Source organism: Manihot esculenta, chromosome 5 (assembly GCF_001659605.2).
Source record: "Manihot esculenta cultivar AM560-2 chromosome 5, M.esculenta_v8, whole genome shotgun sequence".
NCBI classification, from domain to species: domain Eukaryota; kingdom Viridiplantae; phylum Streptophyta; class Magnoliopsida; order Malpighiales; family Euphorbiaceae; genus Manihot; species Manihot esculenta.
Window position 1 is genome coordinate 727,116 of NC_035165.2, and position 23,973 is coordinate 751,088.

Genomic DNA, 23,973 nt, shown 5'->3' on the forward strand with positions numbered 1-23,973 from the left:
AGATTAGAGACAGATTATGTAATATTATCTGTGAATATTAAGATCATAAATCTAACCGCTCAGCTTGTTTGTTTCGCAACTTATACGTATAAAATATTTTTACAGAAAACTATTTAAAAAGTAATTTATTTTTTATTATTTAATTGAAAAGTTAAAAGATAACAATTGTTAATACAATTTATATATAGAAAATTTAACGATATTAATAAATATTTTAAAATTATTTTTTTGTATTGATTATTTTTTTAATATTCTAAAAATACATAATTTTGCGAAGGAAATGGAGCTGAATACCAGGCCTTCCTAGTTCCTAATATTGATGGTTCACGTGAACATTAACGTTTTATTACCTAATTGAATCGGGTAAATCGTATATTTAGTAATTATTTTTAATATAATAAGTTTTTTTTTCCTTTTATAAACAATAAAAGAATTATATAATGGACTCCTTAATACGTCAAAAATTACCAAAAATTCATAATAAGTCATTTTGAAATTAAAATATTATTACAAATTTAGTTTAATTGCTTTTTATTCTTTTTTTTGAATCAAGATTGTTTTTTATTCTATTTTATGGAACATAATAAATGAAAAAAATTCAATTTTTATCTTTTAGAAATTATCTAGAAAACAAAAAAAATAATAAAACTGGGTGAGTGTTTAATTATTTTTAATAAATTTAATTTTAAAATCAAACCAATACCGAGAGACATGATTTCAAATTTATTATTATTATTTTAAAATCTTGATTAGCCACGTGGCCCACGTCTAGGAGGAAGAATGGATAATCCGTGCCCCCGTTTACGTTATATTTATTTATAAATGCGCACATTTGAATCAATTTTATAATTTTAACGTTTATAAGTGAAATATATGTGGATTTTTTTCGCTGCATTATACGTATTTTAAAGAAAAAGTATTATTACAATAAGGATAACTAACTAAATTGACAGACTTTCTACATATTCTTCTTCCAGCTTTGGCATTATCCAACACAGGCATTTACATCATCCGTATAGTCTAAAACATGTGAAATACAAATACGTATATGGAAATTCTACATGTAATTCGGATTCTTCAGGAAGGTCCCTTCACGATCATATTTACACCTTCCATTACCAAAATCAAAATTTGGTTGGATGTTCAATTCTTGCGATCCAAAATTAAATAACAGTAGAAAAATATAGATTTGAAACATCTAATATTCTCATACCTTTGATTTCCTTCTAACCCAAGATTGCATCCGTCATTGATCCAATTCACTGCGACTTAAAACCCGTTTCAAGGAAGAAGAGAGACGAGGATAATCGAAAAGGCAGATTACGAGTTTGTGCGTGAATCTAACAAGATCCTAGAGAGAATTTTACGATCTTTTGTGGAAAGAAAAATGTCTATATTAGATTCACGCACAAACCTGAAATATGCCTCTTCCTCTTTTGACTCTTTGGATGAGATGGCCTATGGAGAGAGGGAGAGAGAGAGGAAGGGGGGGGGGGGGGGGGGGGGGGGGGGACGATGACGACTGCGTAGCTTAGATTGCTAACAATTAAATATTGGATCCGCGTTTGCGTGTGCCCTAATTCACGTCCCCTTGCGTTTCGGTTATCGTGTTCATGGGAAATCCCGTTACTAAAAACCCAATCCAAAGTGCAAAACACCACTGAAAGCCATTTGAAACTTGGCCCATAACATTTCAAATATGAGCAATTCGTTCAAAACTAGGCCAGAGATCTATAGTTTGAGCCCAAACCTGCAAAAAAAAAAGAGAGCCTTGTCTACGTCAGAGCAGGTAGCTCAAGTAGCTCCTTTTTTATTCTTTAAATATACATAATAAAAACAAATAAATGGGAGATAAATTTGCCACAGTCGATACATGTTTTTTTACTCTCATAATGTTGAATAAACAATAAAAATTTTCATGATTCGTACGTGGCCACGTCGTTAGGCACATCAAAAACTGGCTTTTTCTATGGGACACCTGTGCACATGAAGCCACCGTCAAATGGACTTGCGGCCTTTTTTATTAAAAAAAGAAATTTGTTTTTTTAATATTTATTAATAAAAAATAGAAGGGAGAATATTAGTTAAAATGGATAGATTTTTTTTTGACATACAAAAGATTACATTATAAGGCTGTTAAAATCGATAAATTACTGCTTAATCTTTGTTAAAATCGAGCCTTTGTTTATTAAAATTTAACTAAAAATCTACATATTTTTAAAATCAACTTTTAGTTTTTTTTTTACACTTGTTTTAGCCATAGTTAAACATAATAAATAATGTAATTAAAATTACCATTGTTAATTAAAAGTTTTAAGTATTTAAAGTTTAATTAGGATATCTTGCACATAAGCTTTAAAATTGAAATGAAATAATTAATGTTCAATTTTTTTTTTTTAAAAAAAAAAAGAAACTTGATGGTAATAATAATAATAATAATAATTAGGAAATGGCTTAGTGTCTGAAAGGCACATGGAGAACGTGGCAGCATTGGTTTCAAACGTGAAAAAATAAAAGCAAAGTGGCGTAGGCCGTTAATGCGAACAGCGTTCATGGTGGCCCATGAGGCCCACAACCACGTTCTAAGAGGTAAGAGCCGCCTTGTCTTGGCGATTATCATTTTCTCGCACGTGGTTGTCGGTCCAATTAGGTTCCTCGCATATGCTAAAAGAGGACCTCTCTTCGAGAGATAACCGGGAGTATATTTGCTGAGAGTGCAATAAAATTGTAATTACATTGTAAATTTGTTATTTTATTTTTAATTATATAAATAATTATTATATTATTCACTTGCTCATCCATCATCATTATTAAACCAATGTAAATTTCTTAATTATGAAAATTATAATATGTTATTATATGATTATTTATATTATATAAGTAATAAACGTAAGTTTAGGGTACTTTTATGTTGGATGCAAATGTTTTTAATCCATGAGAAAACGATAAAGCTAAATTAAATAAAAAAACGATAAAAGGGTTTGATATGTGTGAATAGAAACGTGTAGACCTATGTGTATATATAATGGATTAGCTAGCCGCTACGTGTCAACGAGAAGAAATCAATCAATAATGGAGATTGTGAGGCTGTGGATTAATCCATGTGCATAGCCGCCATAGCATTTGTTTGTTTTTATAATATAAGCCTATCTAGCTACAAGCCATGTAGTTGTAGAGAAATAAAAGGGACCAACAACTGGATGACAGGAAGACAATATCCTGCGCGATATTGTTGCCCACCTGTTCATTTTATCCACCACTAATTTCGCTTAATCACAATCATTAAAAGTGGGCAAAACCACAACAATTCCTGCAATTATTATATAATATAATTAAAATTATAGTAATGTTCATTTAAATTTATTATTTAGATGCATATGCATAAACATTTTCCCTCAAATCTTACTAGAACATAGTTTCCTGCTGATTATTCAACAGCTGCATGGGCTTGCATGTTCTTAGGGCTTATATTCTTGAGGAGGGTATAGAAGAAATCATTATTACAAAAATTGTTGATTTCAGCAAATATACTCCCAAAAATTTCGCTGTTTCAAAATGAAATAGCTAATAACTTAGATGACATTAAAGCTAAAAGCTACCACGATGATATCAAGAAAACTGGGAATGTCCTCCTCAAGTATCGGTGACGAAGATGCATGCATCTTTGTCTTTAAGGTTGTAGTATAAGTTAATTTTAGTTTCTGTACTTGGAAGCAGACATGTCAGAACATGATTTGCCCAAAAATCTTTAATAACACAATCATCAGTGTACGAAAATGGAGTTCATGAATGTCAGAAGAAAATCTACCTTATCCCAACATCAGGATCTAAATCATCCACATTTTGTCAACACTAGCAGTGAGAAAAAATTTAACAAGTGAACTTTAAAGAATTTTCTAAATAAGTTTCCTGTTTAGAAACATTATAAATCTATATCTAGAAATGCCATGTTTTGTGAGCTGGAAGTAATGAGACCATTTTCAATTTATATATGCATTGAATTTGGAAAGTGGGGGAGGGAATAATCCAGGGTGTTTTGATGAGATCAAAGTGTGATGAAAATGGTGGGTTTTAGATGAGGGTTGGGTGGTGGTGAAGAATCATGTGGGTGCATGTGCATTGAGCTGGAGAACACGCCCAAAGCAACAAGCAACACAATTTGTTACACTTGGCTCTTCCTTATTCATTCATCCCCATTCTCTTGGAGTCCTTCTCTGAAATTGTGTTGTGGAACCTACCATTTTTTTATTTGTATTATCCTCATTGGCTACCAACTGTGCACCCGAAGTACCATATAAATTTGTGGCTTCTTGTATTCATGTCTTGGCAAGCAAATTTGGAAGGTGAGCTTAAAAAAGACTCAAAAGAAGCTACAGATCCTGTTGATACAAGCTCTGATTGAACATTATAACTTGGAGGGTATGGTCCAAGACAGCGAAGAACTGCAGCCAGTGTTGGAATCCCAAGCCAGGAGAAGGTGGCAAATGATTAGGAAACAAAGGGTTACAAGGAAAAAGAGATCAAGAAGAGTGTTAAGGAACAGAAGGACACGTCTAGAAGGATCTAGCTCAAGAGCCGCAAATGGAATCCATAGAAGAGTTAGGACCCTGAAGAAGCTAGTACCCAACAGCGAATCTAAAGGACTGGAAGGGCTTTTCAGAGACACAGCTGACTACATTTTGTCTTTGCAAATGAGAGTTAAAGTCATGCAGATAATGGTCAAGGTATTGACAGGTTCTGATGAGTGAACTAATTGATCCATTTGTAAAGCCTGTCATTTTTCTTTCTTTCTTTCTTCTATGTTTTTTCTTTAAAAGAAAAATATTCTTCATGTGTGTTATTCACAGCCACAGGAGCCTGCTATGTAAGCACAGATATATGTGCATGATTAAGTAGATTTAGCTTACAGCTTTATCATTTTAATTTGGCGTGAGAAAAAATTGAGTGACTTCCGGATGGACAAGCTAATTCATCAGTATTACTATTTAATTTCCTTAATTTATTCTTTATATATAACTTGACCTGAATATCAATAAATAATACAAAGTAAAATTCAATTAGTTTATATTAGAATTAGAACGCACTAGAAGAGAATTATAAAATAGAATAGAATTGGTAGAAAATTAAAGAAAAATAACTTTCAAATTATCCCTCTTACTTTTCATTAAAATTTAAAATCTTTTTATATATAAAAATACTTTTTAAAATATCAAAATAAATATACTATTATAAATATCTTGTAAATCCAAAGGACACTTAATTTTAATTCAAGATAATTATATAATTTATCATAATAACTTATTATTTAATGATATAAAAAGACTAAAAGATAAATGAAAAATTATTATTATTTTTTTTTTTAAATCAAGAAAAATTTTATTTATCTTGTAGAGTAATAATCCAAGAGACAATCAGGAATGTCAATCCAAATCTTAAATCTACCATGATGAATAGACTATCTAATTAATAAATGGGCGGTTCTATTTTCTAAACGCCGTACCTAACGAACATGAATGTTACCATGATACCGCATAGCATCCTTGCAATCAGAAACAACTAATCCAAACTCCGAAAAGTCATCCAGAGGAGAGCGAATAGCCAAGACTAAGGATTGATTATCCGTAAAAATACAACCAGCCTGAAGAAAACAATCTCTAGCATAAAATAAACATTGACGCAAGGCCAAAACTTTAGCAATAACAGGTTGCCCACCACCCTCATAGAAACCCGAAATTGCAATGGAAAAGAAGCTTTCCAAGTCTTCAAATACTGCTGCAAAACCTAACAAATCAGCACTAGCAAAGACTGCACAATCAATGAATGCAATCTAATCAACTTCAAGAGTGATAGTCTCAACCAAAGGGAGTACACGAGGAACAGATAGGTGGGATAATATCCTTGACCAAGCCACAAGTGAAGCCACATAATCAGTAAAATAGGAACTAGCAGAATGATGAATTTCACTAGGCGACAAAACTTTATTTATCCACAATCTTTCATTCTTAGTATGCCATAACTCATTCTTAATAACTTTTATAAAATTAAATAAATGAAAAATTATTATTCTTCAACGGTTTGAAATTAATTTTGTTTTGAAAAGACATTAGTTCAAAGCGCACAGAAATAGAGGCAGAAGGAGCCTAAGCCAACTCTATCTTGAATAAACCATGGTATGAGGAGCTGCCTTGAAGGGATGTTGCCAATCTCGCCAACCTATCTGCGCTGCCATTGGCTTCCCGGTTTAAGGAGCTGATCCAATCAGGTTTCATTAAGATTTTAATAGCCGTGGCAATTCAATTTTTATATCATGCAATGTGCAAAAAGATTTCCATATATAAAGAAATATGAGAAATTCAACAATTTGTAAAAGATTTCCATAAATATTTATATATGCATTAATATGATTCATAGTTGGATCCATTTAGGGATTGTGGGATGCACCTGCACGTGCCTGATCCAAAGTTCAAAGAGAATTCGGCCTGTCCAATAGAGGTTCCACGTATGAGGCTTAGCCCATTTCATGATGCAGCCCTCAGTTCATAATAGCATCTACTCATTGCCATCCAATAAGATTTACCCAGACGGACCTTGTGAAATCAACATTTAAATTACAAAATTATTAAATCAGATACTCGAAAACTTTATATCAAATGCTAATTAAAAAAATTATTAATTGCAGAATTGTTTTTATCTTTTTACTGGGATCGTTTAATTTTCACACTTGTGTATCCTTTTTAAAGATGAAGAGAGGTGTGTAGAGTGGGACCACCGAACAAGGGGACCAAATTTGGGTAGAAAAGACAGAGACGAAGGCAGCATCAAAACTCAACCATAGTGGCAAAAGATGTTGACAAGATGGTTGTCAAAATTACATCATAAGTGTTTCAAAGATTTCCAACATCTCCCATTTCCATTTCTTGCATTGCCCCCCACCACCAAAGACTTAAAAATTAATTTATATTTGAGTTATAATAAATTTTCTGGCTACTTTAATTCATACATAATTAAATCAATTCACACATTAAAAATAAATTAATATTCCTAATACTATCTCTAAATTTAATAAGAGACCCATATCAAAGCACTATCATGCATATACAAAAAATTTATTGAAAATGGTACTGCCAATTGTACTCTGCTTCTACAATGATGGGCTTCAATGAATAATGATGGGTCATTAATTAGAAAGAGGTGTGAAAATTTTTTCTAGTGTTAAGTGATCCTTGCCTTTTTTTTTAAAAAAAAAAAAAGGTAAGAAACTGTACCTTGTGAAATGGACTGGACATGAGGCATGGGGGGGGAGTTTTGATGATGAGATTGGCTCTACAACTACAGGTTTTTATTGTTTGAGGGAGAAATGAAGTGGAAAGTGGACCAACAGTTTTGTTAGTTTAGCTTCCATACGATTTCCCTATTCCACATACAAAAACTCAGCAGCCCTCCATCAGCAATCAAGTAGCCATTTATATTCTTAGGAAAATGGATCGGATATAATTAGGTATTTAAAATATTATAAGAATTGCGTTATTTCTATTGTAAATTCACATTGATTTAAAGGTATGATATTAAATTAGTCAGTATTGTATATAATTTTGGTGGCTTTTATTGTTCTTTTACACTTCTTAAATGTCTTTTATTGTTCAAAAGTAATTTTGCAATTTACAAAACTGTAACTTTTAACTTCGTAACAAGATTATAATCCTATACGCATAGAAATGAGAGGTTTGAGTTGGGCCATGTGGAGCTCTCATTCCCCAACTTTGCGTTGAAAATTCGTAAATCAGTACAAACTTTGATAATTCACAAACCCATTCACGAGCTGCATACATGTCAATCTTCCAGAAGGTCTTCTCTTCAATTCTCACCTTTATTTTGTTTTTCTTTTTAAATAAATCTTTTTGTGAAAGTGAAATTATCCAACTTGCTTAACTTTTTTAAATTAAAGCAACGATTAGGTGGTTTTGTTTTTTTTTTTTTGTCTTTTAACGTATTAAATATTAATCACACGCAACAGAAGTTTGATCAGGGAATTATTAATTATTTGCTTAATCTAATTAATTATTTTTCTCCCGTGATGGATAAATAATATATATATATATGAATAATAATTATTTAATATAATATGCAATCAAGGTAAAACTCTGGAAAAAGGACACCATTAACAGACTCGCAGAGACGTATAATTGGACCGATAGTATAATAGAGACCCACAGTCAAAGCTTTGAGATACGTGCCCATAACGAGGATCGTAACGGACGCTAGCGACTTTTCACAACGCGACAAAACTTTTTTAATTTCCCTCTTTGAGCTCCCAAACGTATTCTGTAAGCAAACGTTAGTCAAATCTTACCCATCTCTTTTCTTTGTCCTATTTTCCCCGCCCTCCTAAACGTGTCCGCCGTCCGAACCATCTCCCAAACCTGCCAAATCAGATTTAAAATCAATTATATTTTTGTTCTGAAAACAAATTAATCAATAATTTAAGAGTATGTATATTTAAATTCTATTTAATTATTAAATCCAATTCTTTAGAGTCAGTTGAACAAATTAGAAATCAATTCAATCAATTCAGTTTAGTTTCGTTAAAAATTAAGTTAAGATTTTTAAGATGGATGTAAAACATAAAAATACCACATTAATAATTTTATAAGGAATTTTCTAACATTTATTTCTCATTTAAAAAAAGGGATAATTATTAAACTAATCAAATATTAAAGCCAAAAATTAATTTAATTTTTAAATAACAAAATTCTATTATAATTATGAGATAATTTTAAGAAACAAATAATTGCTGACCATAATATTAAAATGTCAAAAGGAAAAGAGTAAATTCTCGCAATATATTCGACAGTGTATCCAAAAGAAAATTCTCATACAACGAATGCAATTAGATTCCAATAAAATTTATTATTATTAATTAATTAACAATAGAATAATGAACAAGATCCTGTGAAAGAAAGAGCTTGTGTTACAAGCAAATCCTAGAATATTCCGCCGCTGTGTTATAGGCTGCCACCTCCTCTCATATAAGTGGCACTCCAGTCTCCAGGTATGCCTCATAATAAAAATATCATCCATATTTTCTTGTATGAATAGAGGATATGATAAATCGAATACGCACTGATTTTGACGGTGATGGAGGCCAAACATCACTGCGCAGAAGTAGGGCCTCGTGAGATTGGTGTCACGCAAACGAATAGAGGTCGTCGGATCAAACAAAAAGAAAGATCATCATGGAGAGGGGATCTATGTAGGACCCAAGAAAAGAACACGTGTGAGATAAAGAAACATGAACCGGCTCCAAGAAGCCGTGCATCGATGTGTGGGAGCGATAAGGACAACAGGCCGTGTCATATGGTATTTGGTTTGGATTTTGCATGACAAATCTAATTTATGACCTAAACTCTTGTCTACTGGTTTTTATGAAAAGCTGTCTGAAGTTCAGTCCTAAGAAAATACAAACCTGGAGCGCGCGCGCTCTCTCTCTCTCTCTCTCTCTCTCTCTCTCCTGCTTTTCATTAGGTTTGCGCTTCTTGCTTCTGGACTCGGAGAAAATGGATACCAGGATCCGTGGATAAGGCTTAGGGGTGAGATGGGCATTTCTTAATTGTATTAATTAATTAATTAAAATTATTTAAGTATACTAATTGAAACAACTATAGTAATTAAATAAATAGGATAAAAAAAGAAAGAAGAAAGTGAGAAAGCAAATAATTGAAGGCATGCAAAGGTGAGTGGGGATTACACGCAATTTGTGGCAGCGTGCGAGCCAATTGAATCCTAATGTACGAACGTGTTTCATGGTTCCACCACACGTGCATGAGCTTTATTTTCGTACGCTTACCTCTCCCTTTTCTGCCGGTGAAAAGAATAGCCGTTTTCACCGCCCCTGAAAGAAGCATGCATGAACAATATCATCCATCCCATTCATTGATTTAATTCCAATGCCCTGATGCTCTCTTTTTCCAAGTTACTGCTTCTTTTTCTTTTATTTTATATTAAAGAAAAATGGAAATCCTGGAGGATTCACAAGCCTCTCACGAGCGAGGACTATACAAAGCTTTTTTAGCCGTAAGCGTCTCACGTGTCGCTAAACCCCATTCAAACCACGAACCAGTTAATCGGTCAAAAGCCACGTATGAAAGGGTCGACGGTCGACCACTTGGGTTGTCGGTATATCATATAGTACTAATTTTCCAAGCGTCGAATTTGATGACCGGCTCTGTTTCATGTCCGTACAAAAACTTCACCCACATTTGCCGGTCAATCTTTTCTGTTCTCATCTCTAGCTCAGCCGAACTCCACGTTCAAGATTAGAGGCAAAACCTCACCATCTCCACCTAGACCAACCCCAACACCCCCCCCCCCTCCCCCCGGAAAAATCTCACTTTCTTCCACACTCAAAACTCTCTCTCTCTCTCTCTCTCTCTCTCGCACACCTACCTACCTACCATAAAAACAAGATCAGCCCTGCCCTACTCTCTTTCTTCTCAAGAACCGTAGACAAACCTCGCTCTCTCTCTCTACTACTACTACTATATTTCTCGGTATACATTGATGAATAATTTGCTACTTTGATACTGCTATGGAAGGGAAAGAAGCGGTAAAGATTGAGAATTTTGTTGGATCGTCAACATTCCCCGATCATATTCAGAGTTGTTATTCTCTTCAAGGTGTATTTGATTTCTGTGAAGGAGATAAGAACTCTTTAGGGTTTATGGAGCTACTGGGTATGCAGGACTTCAGTCCTTCCTTGTTTGATATGCTGCCGGTACCATCTGTGGTGCAAACTGCAGCTTCTAATCCAGGTGTTACGAAGATGGAATCCCCAGAGGCGTTGAATCAGCCTGCAACTCCTAACACTTCGTCGATTTCCTCAGCGTCCAGTGAGGCTTTAAATGATGAACCCGTTAAGACTGTGGATAATGAGGAAGAAGAGCAGCAGAAGACCAAGAAAGAGTGAGTTTCACGGCTAGTTAGTTTTGGTTTTAATTTTACGTTTAAGATAAACCCGTTTAAGAAACAAGTTGGGGCTTTCACTTTTCGATTTGCGTTTGGTGTGATAATATGCTTCGGGATCCCCATTATACAAGCAAATAAGAAAAAGTTAAGGGTTTATTTTGTTATGCGATTTGAACTTGAAGTTTGATGGTTTTTGTGCTTGTTTCAAGGTTGAAGCCCAAGAAGACAACTCAGAAGAGACAGAGAGAGCCGAGATTCGCGTTCATGACGAAGAGCGATGTTGATCATCTGGAAGACGGGTACAGATGGAGAAAGTACGGCCAGAAAGCTGTAAAAAATAGCCCCTTTCCTAGGTACTAACTTCAATGTTAACCAATTGTAGTTCTTTCCATTATGCAGTATTTTTAGTCCATATTTTGTATTTTGGTCCAAATATTGATGGGTTCACACTGTTCTTGGCTTTTGATTTTAGGAGTTACTATCGTTGCACCAGTGCCTCATGTAATGTGAAGAAGAGAGTGGAGAGATCTTTCAGTGATCCAAGCATCGTCGTGACCACCTATGAAGGCCAACACGTCCACCCTAGCCCTGTCATGCCCCGTCCGAGCTTTGCTGGAGCTGCGTCGGAGTCCGGTTTCTCCGCAACTGCTTTTGCCATGCCAATGCAAAGAAGATTATCTCTCTATCAACAACCCTATGTCAATAGCTTCTCACCTTTGGCTTTAGGCTATAACGAAACTTCAAATGCTAGTTTTCTACATGAGAGTCGCTTTTGCACCAGCCAAGCAAGATCTGCTTTGCTTGAAGATCATGGGCTTCTTCAAGACATGCTCCCCTCCCATATGCTAAATGAGTAGATGAAAACACGATTACTGTTTTTGAGTTCCATTCACTGGGAGTGGGACCGCCAAGGTGTAGATGGAGGAGTCTTGACTGATATATAAAAAAAATAATATTATATATAGCATGTAATTTTCTAGCTGACAGGTCATTATATATCTCTCTTGAAAAAGAATCCAACTTCCATTTACACAAGCTTCTGATGATTCACTGTAAGATGGGATTCAGACCTCTCTTCGATGCTATGGACTAGCTTCTTTCTCGGACTCGGTTTTTTTGGCAACCGGTTCTAACCCCCCTCCCCCTTTTTTTTATATATAATTTTCCTTTTTATTTATTTATTTATATTTCCGCGGCTTTTGGGTTTGTAGGGATTATTCATGATATAGAAAATGAGGTTATTTCAAATTTAATCCTTTCTTCCGACCCAATACACTATTTTTTTGTCTTATGCCATTCCTTTTGATGTGAGAGGAATGGGCATTGATTTCCTTTTTCTTATTTTTTTTCCACTAAAATTAGTTTTAATGGGGACTCGGAAAGAGCTCAAAGCTACAATACTAATGAGCTAAATCTAAGCTAAGGTAATGCAATTAAGATCTAATGGAGGGATAGGTTTTATTTGGAAGGATAATTAATAGTTAAGAGCCTTTTACTTATTTTCTCTAAGATGTATATTGCTTTTTTTAATAAATAAGAGGGTTTGGTGAATTTCATATTGATTTAAAATAAAAATAATATGTCTTTTATAAATATTTTATACATTACTTCTATTGAGTTAGCTTTGAGGTGAGTTAAGTCCTCTATTAAGTTAGTTTTGATGTGAGTTAAACCTGATCTATTTGACAAGGAAAACTAATATGCAATCTCTTTAACTTCAACAGAGGAATGCAAAAAACTAGGAAGAATAAGTGAACAAGTCACCAACCAATCAGTGCCACTTTAAGCTTTTATAGTTAATGGCTTAATGCCTCTCTTCTTTGTTACCATGTATGTAAGAAATTATCCTATTCAACCCTTATACCATGTAAAACATATAAACTTTGACATTGATTCTGATGGTCACTTGAGGCTCACTGTAATCGCTGAATAATACTACAATCATGGGTAAAATTTATTCATGCACAGAGATGATTATATATATGCGAATGCTCACTGAAGTACGTGGATATATGGAATTGAGAGTTAAATGCAGAAAAAGACCAACAGAGGATGAAACATACATGTAGAGAATATGGGCTGTGCTTCTTTGATTCTAATAGTGGAAACTAAATAAAGAATTGAATACTTTCTGTGATTCTATATATGCGCTGCCCATGTGAACTTGTATTACTATTTGCTAAGAACATTTGCTTAATTTATCTATACGCTATGCAAAAAAAAAAAAATATCGCATAGATGCTTGAACTGTTATTCTCATTGTTCACGATGCTAATACAGAGTAGAGGCGATCATGAGAGTCCACACCAACGCCCAGAAATAGAACAGTTCCCCTTGGATCGAGTAGTCGCAAACTCCACGATATGATGTTGCTATCGCATCCTCCAACCTCTCAGGGTTCGAAATACCGGATGCCCAGAATAGATTTCAAAGCAACACTCTATCTGACAAGCTGAATAATATCTTATTAAATAGAAAGTTGCGAAGTTACTCGATTGCCATGGGATTTGAGATCAACCACCGTCAGCCAATATTCAACGCCAAAATAGAAGATTGCCCGTTGGAATTTATACTCGGCACCATTTAGGCATCTTCGGGTTGCGTGTGCTGGAAAAAGCTGATCCACTTTCTGATATGCACAATGCTAGGATCTATGCTCTGTGACTTCAGCAACAGTTCATTAGTTCCCACCATGGGCAAATCCTTCAGTCAGTAACAACCACGGTGCAAAATAAATAATATATAAAGGGAAGGGAAAAAAAAATGCCTCACTGCAGCGACTACGAATTGGCCTTGAATTGTTTCCTGGAACGCTATTGCTTTTGTAAACATCCTTGTCAATGTTAAGAACGAATTCTCTTTAAGAATAGTTGCTGAGACTTAGCAAGAAACTATGTTAACTATGTTTCGTATTAATCTTGCACGGAGTTATTAACAATCAAACCTCAAAAGCAACCACAAATACAACCTACAGGACTTGCCATCAATTCATTTCGTCACAATGCATCATCCAAAGCACAATCCAACAACGGCAACCTTCAATTTTACAAGCGCTCAACTCAATTTACCGCCAAAGATGCCTGCTAACTCCAATCCTTTAGTGGGGTTTCGTACAAGTCATAAAACTAGGCGCCTGTTAAACACAGGCGGGATCAACAACCGGACTAGACTTCATTTGCACATGATGCAGGTCTTGCCAAAAAAACTCCACATAAGAGTGAAATCTGCTCTCTACCTAGTCAATCAAGAGAAACTAAAATTGACCACAGAAACATCGAACATCTAAAAGAAACAAGCTTGAAGTACATGAATGCTACCCTCCAAGATATGCAAAAAATTCCAAAACACTGCACCAAGATTGCTGCATTAATTCTCCGTTCCAGCGCAGGACAGAAACCCTACAACCCACTGTTGAACATGGTTCAACGCAGCTGAGATCCTGTGGTTGTGGGAAGTCTGACCATCCAAGCTTTGACAATTTCCAAACATTAAGCCACAATTCTCATCAATCATATAGCAACATTTCATCAACCAATGCCCAAAGGCATTGAATCATGGCCAGGTTATACCAAATCCAAATTTATGGCAAAAAAAACCTCACTGCTCATAAAACTGATGAAGCCATAAAAATAGTCAACAATGAGCAACTACTCTGTCCGATTGCTATTTGTCAGCCATTAAAAATGGGAAACTCACATCCAGTTGGTGAAGAGGGAGGCAATGAGAATTTAGAAAGCTGACATTTTGGACTAAGATCTTTAGAATGAAATAATTTTGAAATCAAACAATTATTTTAAAAGAACCTTTCTTAGATTCTAAGATGATAATATTTTTATGTCCACCATCCCGAAGGAATAATTGAGATCTTTTCTGATTAAGGATCAAAGTGGTTTTCCATGGAGATAGAAAATACGCTTATGGGTTTCTATCAATTTGGCAAATTTCCCTCAGTTGTTAAGAAGAATAAAAGTAATTGATACAGCATCTTTAATATACAAGAATAAAATGCTTTTTGGCAAATATCACAGTCAAAGTTTGAATGTTTGCACATGTAAAGCAATTCACCAGCAAATACATTTAGAATGGAGATATGTTACGGTGTCAAATCTTTGACAATTGGAAAGAAAACCCTAAGAACCGCAAGAAATGAGTGCAACTGTGTGGAAATTACACGGGAGATCAAGTTAACCATTAGACTACCATTTTACTTTCATTAGACAATTCTAACTTGCTACTTATTAATTTGTATTGGGAAGCCACCTTAAAGTCAATTTCCTATACTAAAGAAAATATACACTCATGCACATCCTGAGCTGGATTATGAACCCTGGCATTCTTTAATGGCAAAGACAGCAGCCTAATTGACAATGAAACAAGCAAAAAAGTTATTAGAAAATAATATAAAAGAACTACCTGCTAAGCAAGGAAGGTGTTGGTGTGATTATGATAAAAAAGAAGTGCCTTTTGCATTTGATCAACTTCACCACAAAGACTTGTTGATCGGAAATGAGGTTGCTGGCTAGCATTTTGTAGTTTTTGCTGCTTCTGCAACTGTTGCTGAAATAAGATGAACTCATCAGGCTTCTCCCACGGCAAGTCAAAGTTCAGATGCAACGATCTGTACTCAAAGTAATTACTAAACAAATTTCCAAACGACTGAATCAAGCAATTTGAGTACTAGATCAAGTAGGAAATATATGCATTGATCACTACCTCAGGAGTAATTTGCATGCTTTGCTGCTGCTCTAAATTTCAGAGACTTCTTGTTGAGATGATTGCAAACAATTCTGTGGAACATGTGTTTGTTGTAATGGCATCTGACACAACTGTGTTTGATGGCTGCTTTATTGGAGGAAGTGATTGTTCTGGGATATGAGGAGCTCCAAGTGCCAGTACAACTGTATGAGTAACAGTTTGTGGCTGTGAATAATGGGAAAATGTATTGCATAGAGTATGAAGCATTAGGCAAAACACAAGCTCCCATTTGGCCTGCAGCAGAAAACTCAACTTGGTACATGAAGCACAAGGTCAAAATTGGAAGGAGAATAAAGAAACAAAATGTACCTAATCCTTAGTTTATGTGAACATCGACCAAAAAAATTTGTCTGCAACATGCATAATTTCCCCCGAGGAAGAGAAATAAATTATTGATTAGGAGTTTAAGAGCATGTGGCCAATTGAATTTGTATCATTCAGAAATTGGAGTAAATTTCAGTCCATAATATGATTATCCAAAACGATCAAAGATTAACTAATAAATCTATGTTAGGTTGTCCATTACACTGTTTGATCTTCTACTTTAAGCAAAAATAGAGGCAGAACTTGTTGGTATCTTTATTGGCAAGGTCAAATGGTAACTTGAGTAAATGCCATAACTTAATTGCGTGCTGTGGGATTTTGGCATCAGCAAAAATCATTAGATAGCCAAAATAAGTTAATGATCTCAAGCAGTTATCCAAATTGAAGGTTAGTGCATTGCATGATCACCACTATGTACTTCCCAATTCACTAGCAGAAGATTATAGCGAAAAAATAGACAACACTTTTCATTTATTTATTTGCTTAAGCGAGCACAGATAAACAGCTTGTGTATAAGACCAGAAATACAAAAAAGCAAAACCTTAACTCTCCTGTTCCACATTTGGGATCTGCAAAACAAATAACTAAAGGCTAATCACAACCCTGGAAATGATCAAAAGAACAGAGAGAATGAGACAGCAAAAAGTAAAATCATAAAGATACTCATAAAAACAATAGATGTGTTTTACTTTCATTGGGCAAGTCCCATTGAATACTTCAATTGCTGCCACTGCCATATCTCTGTAAGAAAATTTAATAAATGCACATCCTTCATAAAACCGTAGAACACCACCAAGTCAGGGCCACTATAAGGCACAGTTTGCCAGCTAACAGAGACATATTTAACTTCAGACACAGATTCAAACATAACTAGGCTGCCAAAACACAAGAAGACAAGCTGATAACATTATATTTAGACATGTATCATTGAACTGCTTTGATGCCTTTGCTTGCTTGTTTCTCTTGTTGTTCAGTGAATGATGCATGAAGAGACTGTGAAAAGAAACAATGACGATCATGGGACTAAATAAACCCCAGGATCTATCCAGGTGAAACACACCACACTCTGTCTAAAATGAAGACCATGGCACAAATTAAATTTATCTCAATACAATAATCACAGATATTTCCAGCTAAGAAGCAAATTTATTAACAAGGCGCCCCTGGCCTGCCTTGCCTGGGCATACCACAACTTTGCTACAGTATGTCTCGAGCAATGTAGACATCGTCCACATGACCATATGGAGAAATATCTTATATGGGGAACATTTGTATATAAACCATAATCCTTTAAAAAAAGGTAGATGTATAAAACATAGTTGATATTAGGAAACATTATACTTGCACTAAGTTAGGAAACATTATATTTACACAAATTCAAGTAAAAGATGTTTGTTTACATGGCACTCAGTGAATACATCCATAATTTGTTGCATTGTATATCACACGCAAGAACTGTTACCTATGCAATGAATACAATCGTAGACACATCCCACCCATAGCCTTCAACTTAACAGATTTTAGAGCAGATTCCTTGTAACAGAGACAAGGAAGAAAGCAAACCAAATCTCATTTAACTCCGTTACTTTCAAAGTTAAAAAAAAAAAAAAAAAATTGCAATTTCAAATATGAGGAAAACTACCATAACTGTGACCTATAAGCTGTCATTCCACATAAATCAAACTAACAGCATGTGAAGAAAATATCAATCGATCAGTAACATTTACAGGTAGAATAAATTACTTTACTTGAATATTTCATGTCGATTACAAATTAACTTGATTCAATTCCTACGGGAAAGCTTTAAATACACGGTAGAATAGTTAGTAGGAACCCAAAATTCTGTACCAGATGCACCTGATATGCCAAGACCAAGAGTACTTTACGATGGAACTGAGTTTCCATTCATTTTAAAAGGTATGGAGTTGAAAATTCCTAAAAATTCATTCCATAAAACCTTTTCAATCCATCCATGGAAAAAACTGATAACTTTGCCAAGTATTTAATCGTACATACAGCTATTAATGTAGCTATTTGGAGAAAGTAGAGTGGAAATTAAGTGCGCATAAAACAAATTCATGAGAAGATTAATAAACCAGTGAAACAGAACACAAATTTGACCACATTAAAATATACTTGCAAATGGCAACTGTTATAAAGGAGAGGAAGGAGCGATGAAAGGAACCAATTACCAGTTGAACCAGCAAGGCCAGAATGAAATCGACCTCTTTTGCGTGCACTGGAGCAGAATTCTGCACCTCCAGCTCCAGATGGTTCATTAGGTTCAAAGCTTGTCTGGTGGCTAGAGTCGTAATCGTGGTTGTTGAATTGGGCATCCTGGTCGTGTTGGGGGGGAATGATTCGTGGCGGTTAAAGTAGTGATGCTGGAGCTCGTGTTCATAATAACACGGACGCCGCTCATGGTGATCCGAGGCGTTATTTTGGCGGTGGCGGTGGCGGTGAGCAGTGAGGGTGGTGGTCTTCTCTTTGCCGGTCCATTACCAATACCATCACCTAGTCCTAGACTGTTGGAGCGATAATGTTATGAGGTATTTACGTTACAATGATGGCAGGGGAAAGTTTTTATCCGGACCAAACTGTTTATCTATATAATTATATACATTATATTAAGTAAGTATTGTTGCATTAGCCAAAGAATATAGTCCACAAAGGGCCAACATAATAAACAAGAGGAGACCCGAACTCAATAATTAAAGCCCAAACCCTCGGCCTAAACTTGCAGCCTAGCCCCAAGTGCTTCAAGCTACTGCAGCTGCGAAGGAGAGGAAGAAACCCCAAATTTGCTACATTTCCAGAAAAAGTAATTCATGAACAAATATAAAAATGCAGAGAATTGTAAAACCTCAGGCCCATAAATAGCAACAGAACCAACACAAGCATAAATTAAAATCCAAAATTGAGCACCACCATGCAAAGTCGCGACTAATAACCATAAAACCAACTCAAAACTACCGCCGAAAAAAGAAAAGAGAGAAAAAAAAAAGCTTGAAACTCCTAAAGTACAAGCAACGAATCACATAAAAAAGACGCGACATAACTCACAACTTTTCAACGGGATGCAATAATAATTGATGAACTGTGAGATCCTGCAGCAAATGAATCACATGGATCACAGCAGATTTACACATTTGGATTATGATTTGATTTAATAAATAGATTTATGGATTGGATCAATAGTACATATATCTTGATTGTACTTATACACTTTGTATCACATCCCATCTGGATGGGTGTTCTCTTGTAAGCTCATATCCCATCGGACTAGATGGGTGTTCTCTTGTAAGTGTGTAAAAAATTTATTAATGATGGGCAATTATTTAATAAATATAAAACCGGCTAGTTGTCGATTATGCTCACGCTCAACTCTTACCACCCATGCACACCAAGGAGACAGCCAATGCACAAGAGATTGGTTTCTTACCCCTGATCTTGTAAGAAACCAATCTATCTATCGAGGTGAATTCCCTAGTTTCGGGCTTACATCCAATACCGGCCCTTGAAGGGATTCAAGGCCTACTCATCTGTTTTGGACTTTGGTAGATTTAGAGTGTTACTCTGATCATTGAATTTCATAGGTCGGACGTTTTACTACTTGGTCGGAACAGTAATTTACGGAAACCTTATGAATCACGTATATACGTGTCCTAATCTTAACGAGTCCTATTATTTATTCGTTATCAACAAAATTTAGCCTGTTTAGCCTTTTCATACCCTTCAGGCATGATATTTCTAGCTTGATCTTTTCCACGTAGGCAAAGTCCATGGTAAATTTCCAACAGAACATCTGATTCCGGAGCCATGCATCTTTCAAACATTTCTATCAGGACTGTAAATGCTCCTTCATAATCGTCGTTCTTGCAGAATGCAGAAATCAATATGTTGAAAGTTTGTTTATTTGGATGACAACCACTCCTCAGCATACTTTTATACAGCTGAAAAGCACAGTCAGAGTTATTTCTCATACACTGCCCAATAATAAGAGCAGAAAAGGTAGAAGCATTGGGAAACAAGTTCACTTTATCAAGTTCTTTAACCATATATGTAGCCTTCTTGGTCTTGCCCTCGTTGCAAAGACCTGAAATCAAAGCATCATATGTCAATATATCAGTTTTAACACCATTCCATGACATCTCCTCATAAAGCCTGCTGCCCATCTCACTATTTCCCACTTGGCTGTATCCATTTATTAAAGTATTGTAAGTTATGGTATTAGGAGGTACATTCAGGACTTTCATCTCACTAAAAACTTTACTAGCTTCACGTATTTTCCCTTCTTTGCAAAACCCATCAATTAAAGTGTTAAATGTAACCACATTTGCCTCCACCCCTCTCTCCCTCATCATGTTTTTAAGCTTCACAGCAGAGTTCAAGAGACCCTTTCGACAATACCCTGTAATCAAGGTATTGTAAGAAGTATCATTAGGACTAATTCTCAGATTCTGCATTTCCTCAAACACCTTCACTGCCTTGTCAAGTTTTCCTGATTTGCAAAAAGCAGACATAACCATGTTAAGAGTGTACACATTTGGTGATATCCTACATCTACACATTTCTTTATGGAATCCCAAAGCAATATCCACCCTGTGTAAATCAAGCAAAGAGCTCAAATAAGCATTGCAGGACTCTACAGTAGGAAAAAATCCATAATCCTTCATATGAAAAAAATGTATATGTAGCTGATGAACTGAGATCCAGAGAAATAGTGTTTTTACAATGGACTCTATTAAACTTAGAAAAAGCTTAAACATAGAGAGGAGTATTTCTCCTTTTATATGTTTCCTTTTGTCTGCTAGTGACGTGCCCTGCTACGCTGAAGTACGAGTGAATCAGATCTCTGCTCCATGCGTAACGGCCTCTGATTCTCTCTGTGCGCATGTAGGCGGGTCTACGAGGCGGATGGATGAATCCTTCTTCGGGTTCCGGGTTGGGCCGGAGGATAGGAATAAAGCTGGGCCCAAATGGGATCGGCCCGAGGTGCAGTGAAGACCAGGCCGGCCTTGTGGAGAAAGCCAGATGAAGCCCGGTTGTGAGGCTGAGCGGACCGGGCCCAGTTCGCGTGAGTGGCTTGAGGATTTCTAAGTAGTGGCTTGGTGGAGAAAGATGCGGGTTTAGTTTTCTTTGTTGTGTGGAAGGGGTATGGTTTGCCCTTCCCTTGCTCCAGCTCGGGCTTCCATGCCGAACTCTCGAGGTTCCGAATCTTCAAGGCTGTACATCAGTGTCAAGTCGGTCTCAGCTGCTCTAATTGTTCGAACTCTCAGGTCCTCTCGGACTTTGAGATCAATCGAGGATTTTCGAACTCTCAGGTCCTCTCGGACTTTGAGATCAATCGAGGATTTTCGAACTCTCAGGTCCTCTCGGACTTTGAGATCAATCGAGGATTTCCGGTCCACAGGAACAAAGCCTGCCCCACTGATGCCTTTCCACATATGTTTCAGGATATTGAAAGTTTAACCTACAAGCATATAAGTAATGACAATGCATCAGTAGCATTCCTGAACCTTTTCATATGTGCATAGGTCTTGAAGAGTGAATCAAACACGCGAGGCGAGGAATCACACATTCCATGTGAATAAAGAATTGCATCAAACAACTTATCTGCAATATCTAATGAACCTGGAATGAGTATACTCTTCAAAATGAGCTCAGCAGATTTGAATCTTCTGTTTTGGGTAAGAGTGTGGAGGATTATCGAATGGGTTTCAAGTGTACGAGAATTAGTGTTTTGGGTTTTGACCCAATTGAAGAATTCCAGTGAAAGAACATGATCTTTCTTCATCCTTAGCGGGATGTGCTTAACTCTGAACGGTGTAAAATGAGTAGATAATAAATTAAGCTTATCCCAATCAGTATGAATCAGGTGGCTATGTGCAACATTTATAAAATCAAGATCTTGGCCTTTGGGTTCAGGGAGTGTTCTTTTGGGTATTGGAATTGAATTCCAATTCCTCCTCAAATTTCCATGAAATTGAGGTTCTGCAGATGTGGGTTTAATGGACACAGAATCTAGCAAAGTCGAAAACTGACGAAACAGAAAGATTCTCATGATTCACACTAGACCAAAGAAGCTGGAAGAAATCAGTGCAAGCAACGTGATTGCCCTATTCGTCAGGAGATGGAACTGGGTTCAATCCAATTCAAGAAATTTGAACAATATAAAAGCAAGATAGTTATTGTCCCTAACTAACCTCTGTTGAAAAATTGCCCAGCAGAGGAATTTGATGAGCAATTCCATGCCAGTAGAAATGTTGCAAAAGGAGAGAACCCAAAAACAACCAAAACCCAAAACTGGGTGTGTGATTATTTTAGATTCCACGGTCTATCAACCCTTATTCTGCTTTCTCCCTACTTTTGACCCTCAAGCGTGCACACTCGCTCGCTCTTCCTTCTCTCTTCTCCGTCTTTTTCCTGTTTCTGTTGCCTCTGCTGCTATGGTTTTTTCTAATTTCTACATCTGTCCTCGCTCTCTGAGGGAACGCACCCGTCTGCACTTTTATTCCTCAACACAGCGAGATTTTCCCTTTTTTTTTTTTAATTCTTTTCTCCTCTTTTATTTTTAATATATATATTTTTATTTGGAAAAAAAAATTAATTGGAGGAGGTTGTAAGGTAGGGGCGTAAAAGGTTCGATTCGATAAAAATTCGATCGATCTCGACTCGATTTCTAAACGAGCCAAGCTCGAGCTTAATTTTTAGATTCGTTTGTTAAACGAGCTAAATTTGAGCTCCATAGTATTCGGCTCATTAAGATTCGTAAGCTCGGCTCGTTTCTGAGCAGGCTCGCGAATAGGCTCGTGAACGGTCTCGTTAAGCAAACTGAAATTACTATTATAAAAGAAATAAATTCAAACCCTACATATACTTTAATGAGTCAAATTTAATTTTTTTAAAATTCAACTCTATATAGTTTAGTTATACTCTTAAACTTGCATATATTTGGATCATTAAGATTTAAAAACTCATCTTTATAAGTTTACATGCTAATTTATAGATATACTTATTTAACTAAAATTATTTTAGTTTTAAATTTATTAGTTTTAAATTAAAACTTATTATACATGTAAATAAATTAAATTACTCGTAAACTATTCAAGACTCAGCTCGATAAAAGCTCAACTCAGCTCGATAAAAGCTCGACTCATCTAAACTCGTTTGCTAAACGAGCCAAACTTGAGTTTTTTAATACTCGGCTCGGTTCGATATGAGTAAAGCTCGAATTCGATTCGAACTCGAAAAAATTTTAACAAATTAAACTTAAACTCTTCAAAGTTCGGCTCGGCTCGATTCGTTTACAACCCTAGTAAGGACGGTAAGTCTGTAACTGTTGCGTGCCGCACGAGGTTTGTTAAAATGGATGCTAATGCTGCCCAAGCTTCTTTGAAAGTACCATGGTAATTAGCTAGGTTTTCCAAATTAGCTTCACCTCGTCCAATAATATTTGGCACGCGGCATATCTGCGTCGTGGACTGCTCTGAGTGGAAGGTCAATCCCACACATATTCCTGCATTTTTTTCATTTAGTATCTAGATGATTCGGAGCAAATATTTTTATATTTCTTTTACACACTTTTGTCTTTTAATAAAAATAATTAAATCATATGTTTATTTTTATTTATCACTTTTCTAAAATTATATGTAGTTTTTAAAAATTAAAAAATATTTCTTCTCTTCAGAAATAAATTCATTTATCTGTTTTTATTTATTTTGAATTATATAACACCTCTTTTAAATATTATTTATGACTAACTTCTTATATACCTCTATTTAATATATATTAAATAACATAATTTATCAATTTAAAAAAAATAATTTACTAATGAAGTGACATAAATAAATGGTATGTTAAGAAATTAAATCAATAGTAAATTTTATTATTTTAATTTTTTTTTGAAATAGAGATTGAAAATTAGAAGAG

At 35.5% G+C, this 23,973-nt stretch overlaps 4 protein-coding genes and 1 long non-coding RNA gene across 30 annotated transcripts; 2 read left to right on the forward strand and 3 right to left on the reverse strand.

Annotated features, from left to right (window-relative positions):
- Nucleotides 1–872: 872 nt before the first annotated feature.
- Nucleotides 873–1,500, reverse strand: LOC122723730. Its single transcript, XR_006350839.1, has 2 exons — nt 1,214–1,500; nt 873–1,109 (listed from the first exon to the last, which is right to left on the reverse strand). It is a non-coding gene; the product is annotated as an uncharacterized LOC122723730 (long non-coding RNA).
- Nucleotides 1,501–4,421: 2,921 nt separating this feature from the next.
- LOC110614501 (transcription factor UPBEAT1) lies at nt 4,422–4,748 on the forward strand. The gene has a single exon (XM_021756050.1). The coding sequence runs from the start codon at nt 4,422–4,424 to the stop codon at nt 4,746–4,748; it is 327 nt and encodes a 108-aa protein (XP_021611742.1).
- Nucleotides 4,749–10,177: 5,429 nt separating this feature from the next.
- LOC110615593 (WRKY transcription factor 23) lies at nt 10,178–12,211 on the forward strand. The gene is made up of 3 exons (XM_021757556.2): nt 10,178–10,959; nt 11,172–11,315; nt 11,435–12,211. Exons 1-3 carry the CDS (start codon nt 10,586–10,588, stop codon nt 11,817–11,819), a joined length of 903 nt encoding a protein of 300 aa, XP_021613248.1. The 5' UTR covers nt 10,178–10,585; the 3' UTR covers nt 11,820–12,211.
- Nucleotides 12,212–13,028: 817 nt separating this feature from the next.
- LOC110615596 lies at nt 13,029–22,565 on the reverse strand. Of its 26 annotated transcripts, none has more exons than XM_043956997.1 (6): nt 22,248–22,565; nt 18,234–18,845; nt 15,731–15,951; nt 15,676–15,697; nt 15,424–15,519; nt 13,029–15,319 (listed from the first exon to the last, which is right to left on the reverse strand). In XM_043956997.1, exons 2-6 carry the CDS (start codon nt 18,375–18,377, stop codon nt 15,281–15,283), a joined length of 522 nt encoding a protein of 173 aa, XP_043812932.1. In that variant the 5' UTR covers nt 18,378–18,845; nt 22,248–22,565; the 3' UTR covers nt 13,029–15,280. The 26 variants fall into 26 exon arrangements, 3 of the variants coding, with proteins under 3 accessions (XP_043812932.1, XP_021613251.1, XP_021613250.1); XR_006350836.1 differs by adding exons at nt 16,583–16,610; nt 16,731–16,782 and having other exon boundaries at nt 13,072–15,580; nt 15,676–15,951; nt 22,248–22,564; XR_006350833.1 differs by having other exon boundaries at nt 13,029–13,620; nt 13,735–13,835; nt 13,931–15,580; nt 15,676–18,845.
- Nucleotides 20,695–22,241, reverse strand: LOC110615595 (pentatricopeptide repeat-containing protein At4g26680, mitochondrial-like). The gene has a single exon (XM_021757557.2). The coding sequence runs from the start codon at nt 22,103–22,105 to the stop codon at nt 21,515–21,517; it is 591 nt and encodes a 196-aa protein (XP_021613249.1). The 5' UTR covers nt 22,106–22,241; the 3' UTR covers nt 20,695–21,514.
- Nucleotides 22,566–23,973: the final 1,408 nt, after the last annotated feature.

What these genes read in the sequence shown, in the direction of transcription:
- LOC110614501 (XM_021756050.1), top strand. Translation starts at nt 4,422, where the DNA reads ATGGTCCAAGACAGCGAAGAACTGCAGCCAGTGTTGGAATCCCAAGCC.
- LOC110615596 (XM_021757559.2), bottom strand. Translation starts at nt 18,377, where the DNA reads ATGCCCAATTCAACAACCACGATTACGACTCTAGCCACCAGACAAGCT. An exon ending in TGGCCTTGCTGGTTCAACTG is followed by an intron (nt 15,952 to 18,233) that starts GTAATTGGTTCC and finishes TTTCTGCTGCAG; the next exon opens with GCCAAATGGGAGCTTGTGTT. An exon ending in GCATGCAAATTACTCCTGAG is followed by an intron (nt 15,520 to 15,675) that starts GTAGTGATCAAT and finishes ATCTTATTTCAG; the next exon opens with CAACAGTTGCAGAAGCAGCA.
- LOC110615593 (XM_021757556.2), top strand. Translation starts at nt 10,586, where the DNA reads ATGGAAGGGAAAGAAGCGGTAAAGATTGAGAATTTTGTTGGATCGTCA. An exon ending in CAGCAGAAGACCAAGAAAGA is followed by an intron (nt 10,960 to 11,171) that starts GTGAGTTTCACG and finishes GCTTGTTTCAAG; the next exon opens with GTTGAAGCCCAAGAAGACAA. An exon ending in AAAAATAGCCCCTTTCCTAG is followed by an intron (nt 11,316 to 11,434) that starts GTACTAACTTCA and finishes TTTTGATTTTAG; the next exon opens with GAGTTACTATCGTTGCACCA.
- LOC110615595 (XM_021757557.2), bottom strand. Translation starts at nt 22,105, where the DNA reads ATGAGAATCTTTCTGTTTCGTCAGTTTTCGACTTTGCTAGATTCTGTG.